Here is a 7,713-nt window from a genome sequence, read left to right as displayed (position 1 = left end):
ATTGAGGTAAATGTCTCCTATGTTTATATATATGTAGCAGTCTGGTGCGATTGTTTTTCTATTCTGCACGTGGCAAGCATATGACTGGTTTTGATCCTCTAAGTTTAGGATAGGTTATCTCTCTAGTTGGTATATAGTATATTTGGAGCTTTAGTCTCGTGTTTGAGCTATTGCGGTGATATTTTTTGAATGAAATTGTATATAACTTTTATAAATTTCAATTATAATATTTAGTTCATATTTACCGCTCCCCCCAATATTTTCGGCAAGATCCGCCACTGCCCCCAAGACCCCGTAAATGGCCTCCATCGTCCCAATTCATATCTATCATCCTTACACACTTCCATAACTTATGACATGATGCATTTTAATACAAAACAAGATCCAACTGACCCTTGGTTGTATAAGACTTTTGCTTTTTATTTATATACCAAGTCCACAAGTTTTTTTAATGCGTTCATAGACACTTGATTTTTCATTTATATTTATGAAAATATAATTTTCATTCATTCATTTTAAAGAGTGAATTTTTAATCATTAAACTACTTGACAAAAAAATATAATTTCCATAATTTCATTTTTTATAAAACTATAATTAGATTTATCCCGCAAACATAATGATTTGTTAAGATTTTAAATATTCAAATGGATGTTTCATATACATTTATTTTAAAAAATAATAATATGTAAAAATAGTTTTTGTCTGACCCCAAAAAATATAATATACCAAAAAAAATATAATCAACCGAATCAATAGTTTTTTCTGTATAGTTTTGTATTCATAACCTGTTATTTGGGAAGGCCCACCCATTAGTTAAATAGAATAACGACTGATTCTGGATTCTTCTCTATCTTTCTTTATTTTTTATTTTTAAAAAAATTTTTATCCAATTTATAATTTTTTTTATAAATTCTATAAACAAATTTTTAATTTACGAAATCATTGGATTATCACAAATCAATTATTTTAGAAAAATATATTTAGACTTACTATATTTTTGACAAGAGTTTGTTTCCTTTTTTATAAACCGGTTAAATGTTATCGGAATGGTGTTCTCCCATCTTACTTTTAGATCATGTTTTGATGATGTAGTCAATTAATCTATGACATAATAGTGTTTGTTTATTAGATATATTTTTATTTATATGAGTGATCTAATAATCGTTGTTATGTTTTTTTTTTAACAAATCAAAAAGAAATATAAATACTCAACGGTATTTCCCCTTCCATAAGGTGCGCAAAAAGGAAACCAAAAACAACGTTTACATACTTATAGGGTTACAGTAGTCGAAGGGTTACCAAAGAAATGAAATGAAAATTACAAAAACACATCTATACAGGACAGTGGGTGTCTCCACCAACTCAGTTCGGCTCATTAGGTTTAACTCGTTTGCTCGAATTGCATATTTCAAAACCTTTTTTTTTTGTCAAAAATATGCCTTTGACATTTAAAAATAGTGCTTTTCACCCTTGTAATATAGGCCATTTTCGATTTGATTTGCATTCTTGTAAAACTTTTTTTTTCCACCCCATCCAACTCAACAAATTCGCTTGGCGCTAATTTAGCATTTTTTATTATTTTTAATTGGCCACATGTAAAAAAAAAATTCCACATCAGATTTTACTTTTAAAATATTTGAAAATAAATTTTAAAAAATCATAAAAATATTCAGTTTTTTTCCAAAAATTAAAAAAAACGAAAAATAATTTTTAAAAAAATCATTAAAAATATTAAGATTTTTTCCGAAATATAAAAAAACAGAAAAATAGTCATATTTTTTTTGAAAAATTGAAAAAAAAATTAGATTTTTTCTTCAAAAATTAGAAAAAAAAAACTATTAAGATTTTTTTCGATTAAAAAGATTTTAAAAAATTGTGGAATTTAATTTTCAAAATTAAAAAAAGATCAGATTTTTTAGTAAAATTCTAGAAAAAAATTTAATTTTTAAAAATCTGGATACAAATTTAGAGGGTTTTAAAAAAGTCGTGGAAATTCCATTTTTCCTAGAATTAAGCTTTTCCTTAGAGTAGGTAGAAATCATAAATCTTATATTTGTGGAATGAAATGATTTTTTTTTCCCAATATTTTATTATAATTGTGGAATAAAATTTTCGTATAAAAAATCTTAATTTTTTCTATATTTGAATACAGGTTTTAAAAAAATTTCAGATTTTTAAAAAAAGTCTGACCTCTTTTGTAATTTTGAAAATTAAATTCCAGAATTTTTTAAATTTTTTTTAATTTTAAAATAAAATCTGCTTACATTTTCTGATTTTTTTTTTCTAATTTTTTGACAAAAGAATATAATTTTTTTTCGATTTTTAAATTTTTTGGAAACAAATATGACTATTTTTTTGTTTTTTGATATTTCGAAAAAAATCTTAATAATTTTTTTGAATTTTTTAAAAATTAATTTTCGATTTTTTAAATTTTTGGAAAAATAAACTGAATATTTTTTACACGTGGCCAATTAAAAAAATAAAAAATGAAAAAAAATGCCAAATTAGCGTCACGTAAGCGAATTTGCTGAGTTGGATGAGGCAGGGGTGTTTTTTGGAAGAAAAAAAAAAAAAGTTTTACAAGGATGCAATTCAAACCGAAAATTTTATAGGGGCGAAAACTAAAAATGACCTATATTACCAGGGTGAAAAACACTATTAACCCTAAAAAAACAAAAATATAATTTAAACAAAACTACCGTAGAATTGGTAGTATAACTTTATATTTCCTACTATTTACCCACTGTAGAAGTTTGTATAGTAATATAGGTTTAACCTTCTATTCCTCATGCTTTACTCTTATATCCTCGCTAATATTTTCAAACCTCCCCGATGTTGGACTATTCTTGGTCACATGTTTATTTAAAAACCTTCACAAGGTATTAACTTTTTAATTTTTTTCCTCTATCTTGTATTACAATTATCGTTGAGTTTTATTCAAATCAGTAATTAGTAATAATTCCTATGAAAAAAGTGCATCATTATTAGAAGAAGTTTGTAATAAATTACATGTTATATAAAATGTATATATGTATATATATTTCGAGCTGGTTCATGAATCAAACGAGTCGAACCATACTTAGTTCAAGTACAACTCATTTATTTAACGAATTTAATTTTCAACTCATGTTCGACTCATTTGGTTCGTGAACCAAGTTCAACAAATCAATTATCGAATCGAGTATCGAACTATTTTCGAGTTGGTTTGGTTCATTGACAGGCCTAATGGTAAGTATAAGCTAAGGCTACATGTTTAGATTTCAACCATAAGAATGAATTTAGCTTGACTTTCTCGGTGAGTATTGAAGGATTGGATATCGTGTTTTGGAAGATATGATTATTCCCCTCCTTCCATATCACCCAAATAGTTGCAAACCAAATTACAGTTAAAAATAAATGAGTGGTTCTTAACATACCTACCATCTTGATAAACTGAATAAAATGATGTCGAAGCTCACCAGATGGCACTGAATGAATGCCTAACCAATTCCACATCGTTGTTATGTTATAAATTAATGTGTTGCGTCATAAAAATGATCTAAAATGAGATAAGGCACACCAAAATTCAAATAAAAATAAAAATAAATTGGGGAAAAATATTTGATTTTGAAATGAGAGAACTCAAATTTTAGTGTGTTTAAAATGGAAGGATCAGAAGTGTTTTAAAAAAATAAGATTAAATAAGGCAAAAGTTTATCTTTTTTATTTATATTTTGGAATAAAGAAGTTGGATATTTTCTTATATTTTGCGACAAAAGGGAGTACATTTTATTCATTTTAGAGTATCCCTTACCTTAAAAAAATAAACAAAAGTTGCAGTTACTCTATGGTTGGATGCATCCAACTGTCAAGTTCAACAAGTTGCTTAAAAACACAGCTTTCAAGTTGTGGTCCAAGTTGGTCAGCGTACTCATGCGTGCACCTTCTTATGATATCATCTTATTCTTATCCATCATCATTTATATTATAAGAGAAATGATATTTGTACATCTATTTTATGATAATTTTTGTATAACATTCTCTCTCATATTCACATTATCTTCTTATTCTCTCTCTTTCTTTTTCTCTCTCTATTGTTTTTGACCAATAAAAAGAGAAAAAAGATAGATTGTCACAAAAATTATCACTAAAAGATTGTTCAAATATCATTACTCTTCATATAATTCGGATCAACTTCCTTGCTCTCATTGTTATAGAACATAAAACAAGGGTTTTATTTCCTCTCTCATATTAGATGTCCTATTTAACTCTGATATACATATCAACAACATATATATATATATATATATATATATATATATATATATATATATATATATATATATATATTTATCTTTAATATATTTAATTATCTATTTTAAAAAATTATAAAAATTTAATATTTTAAAAATATTAATCGAGAGGAATCTAACATCTTATATGATATTATGTTAGGCCAAAAGTGCTCATTGTCAAACATGTCATCATATATGGGACAGAGGGAGTATTAGAAGTGTTTTTATGACACTTGTTCAAGATTTTAGAATAGAAACAATTAGTAAATTTTATTTTAAAAAAAATTATTTTTTCAAATTTTAATGTGTTAGAATCCATCAATCTCAAGACGAAATTTCTTCTTTATACTTCTTTAGGGCATTTGTTAGCATTTTTCATAAAACAGTTAAGAATGTCTCAATGAGTTAATTTTTTTTTGAAGGAAGATTATCAACTTACTCATTTTTCAAATATAAACTTTTGACTATTAAGCTACCTGATAAAATAAATGTTAAATAAGTTTATAGTCTTTATAAATAGAAAAATGATTGGTTTTGATCTCTATAAAAAATTTCAACACTTCGTTTTAGTTTCTCCTAAATTTAAATTTATTTAATTATGTTTAAATTTTTAATTTTTCACATACATGCTAAGAACATTATAAAAACTTTTCTATAAAAAAATAGAAATTTCTAATGTGTGATGAATTAAATATACATATTTTAAACACTAAAATTTGAAGATAAAATTGTTCTATCCTAGATTGGCCATTCTCTAAGTGGATATGGCCTTTTAGGCGGATCAGAACAAAAACTAATAACAACAAATCAATTTTAAACTTATTTTTTTGGAGGGACTTTTATAATATTTTAAACAAAGTATAAAAATTTTAAAATTTTAAAAATTTAAATATAATTAAATAAATTTAGATTTGATTTTATTTTTGTCATAACCTAGTGATTAGAGAAATTCTTCAAATGGGGTGTCCAAGATTCGAACCCTGACCTTTGTATATAATATGCATTATTCTTTATCAATTGAGTTAAACTTATAAAACATTTGAATTTGAGTTTAATAAGAACTAAAACTACCTGTTGAAGTTTTTTATAGAGAAATGATATTTGAACAATCAGTTTTTACAACTTTTGTGACAATTTTCTCTCTCATACTCACGTTATCTTTTTACTTTCTCTCTCTATTGCTTTGATTTTTGTGCCACTACCTCATTTCCTTTGTAAAATTTTGGTTGTCACAAAAGTTGTCACATATACTCTCTCCGTTTCAAAATATAAGCAAAATTCACTTTTTAGGTTCATTCATTTAATGATGTATGTGATCCCATAAAAAGTGAATTTTGCTTATATTTTAAAACGGAGGGAGTATGGATGTTCAAATAACACAACTCTTTTTTATATAACTAAAATATGTCAATTTTTTATCAACAAACAACAAATATATAATAAAAAAAGAATAGAATAAGATTCATTGAACAAAAGAAAAAGTAGAATACGATTCTCTTTATCTTGACAGCCAAACACGCATAATTAAATCACAATCCCCTCTTAATCACTTTCCACGTGTAATCATAGCCTCATCTCAGCCGTTAAAAAACTAGTGGCCCATCTACTTGCACCGACTCAACCTCACGCACTATATAAACACCCAAACCCCTCTCTTTTTCTTCATAATTTCTCATTTACTTTTTCGAAGTCTCTTGAAACCTTCTTTCTTCACAGGTTCGTTTTCTTTTCCTTTCTTCAATAATTATGTCTCTGATCTTTTATTTTTTATTTAGTTTTCACCTTTGTTTTTTGGAATTTTATTGTTAGGTTTGAGAAACATGTTACATGGATGATCATGATCTGTCTAACGTTGTCGTGTTTTCCTTTTTTTTTTTCTTTGGTTAATGATTTTGTATCTTAGAATTTTAGGGTTTTTGTTCATATATCATCCAATGATCATGTGTTAATCTGTCTTTGATCCTTTGTTTCGTAGAATTTTAGGGTTTTAATGAAATCAATTCAAATTTCTATTCAAATTTTTATTGAAAGCTTGATGGAATTTTCTGTCTTAATTATGCCACAAATTTTCTTTTTATAAATTGGTTTGAGTTTATTTTCTTTTGAGTGTCGTGTCAGTCTGACACACCGACACATATAATATGTTAACGATGATGGCGAGTGAGAGTCTGTTTTGTGTCCGGTGGTGTCTGTGTCCGACACATATAATATGATTTCTTGTATGTCATAAACTAGCTTAGATTCATGTACAAGAATTAATATGAATTCTTTTGTAAAGCTTTCATGTATGGTGAAATTTTTGTTTCTTATCTAAACATGTTTTTGTTACCTTGCAGTTGCTTTCATTGTCCGTGTTCCGAAGTTCAAATCAAGCAAAGTACATGGTTGAGTTGGACATCCAGATCCCAACTGCTTTCGATCCATTCGCTGACGCCATAGAATCGGATGCCCCCGGAGGAAAAGAGTATGTTCATATACGCATTCAGCAAAGAAATGGAAAAAAGAGCTTAACAACTGTTCAAGGGCTGAAAAAAGATTACAGCTACGAGAAAATTCTCAAGGATCTTAAGAAAGAGTTCTGTTGCAACGGGAATGTTGTGCAGGATAAAGAACTTGGTAAAATTATCCAACTACAAGGTGATCAGAGGAAGAAGGTTTCTCAGTTTTTGGTTCAAGCCGGTCTTGTGAGGAAGGATCAGATCAAGATTCATGGTTTTTGAGAGACTTGGGTTTTTATAGTTTGAAGCTGCTGGGAAATTGTGTGCTGAAGTTGGAGTGTCTTTTGTTTTGTTTTTAGTTTGATTTATGTTATTGAAATAAGTGTGGTTTGTTTTTTGTTTTTCTGTTTTTTTATGATTTGAGTTATGGATCTTGTGATTGATTTTGAATGTTTACAAGACACTTCAAATATAATAATACTCAATGATTTGGTTTTGAGAGATGGTTTTGTTATTTTGATGTTTGATTCTCAGCTGATTACTTTATCTAATGATAACTTAACATCTAAGCAAGATGTGAGTTTTATAATAATGGGGGGACCCAAACCAAATATTGGTTGCTTGATCACACTTGCTAAAACTATGGACAATAGTTTTAGTGTTTAAGCATTTAGGGAAGAAAAAAGAGCAAATTATGCCACTTATAGCGTTGTGCAATGGTAGCATACTTTACACTATAATTACCATGAGTAGTAGTACCCATCACATGTTCAGATCATCCACTTGAATGTTAAGCACCTTTAAAAGGGAGAAGAGTAGGGTCAATTAAGCTATGGTTCCAACATTTAAATCTCTTTTTTAAATTAAAGAGAAAAGTGTTTTTCATTATTCAAGTTGTGAAATACAAGTAATAGTCACCTATTTATAGACAAGGTAACAAAACAACTAAGCTAGTTTGCACCACAAGCAAATGTGCAAAGACTAACTCTAAAAACACTAA

At 27.3% G+C, this 7,713-nt stretch overlaps 1 protein-coding gene across 1 annotated transcript; it reads left to right on the top strand.

Annotated features, from left to right (window-relative positions):
- Positions 1 to 5,842: 5,842 nt before the first annotated feature.
- On the top strand, positions 5,843 to 7,212 carry LOC11428259 (protein translation factor SUI1 homolog 1). Its single transcript, XM_003600048.4, has 2 exons — positions 5,843 to 5,991; positions 6,612 to 7,212. The coding sequence occupies exon 2, from the start codon at positions 6,657 to 6,659 to the stop codon at positions 6,993 to 6,995; it is 339 nt and encodes a 112-aa protein (XP_003600096.1). The 5' UTR covers positions 5,843 to 5,991; positions 6,612 to 6,656; the 3' UTR covers positions 6,996 to 7,212.
- The last annotated feature ends 501 nt before the right edge of the window (positions 7,213 to 7,713 follow it).

This window comes from Medicago truncatula, chromosome 3 (assembly GCF_003473485.1).
Source record: "Medicago truncatula cultivar Jemalong A17 chromosome 3, MtrunA17r5.0-ANR, whole genome shotgun sequence".
NCBI classification, from domain to species: Eukaryota; Viridiplantae; Streptophyta; class Magnoliopsida; order Fabales; family Fabaceae; genus Medicago; species Medicago truncatula.
Note: the sequence above shows the minus strand (reverse complement) of the source record. Positions and strands in the feature narration are given on the sequence as shown.

What these genes read in the sequence shown, in the direction of transcription:
- LOC11428259 (XM_003600048.4), top strand. Translation starts at nt 6,657, where the DNA reads ATGGTTGAGTTGGACATCCAGATCCCAACTGCTTTCGATCCATTCGCT.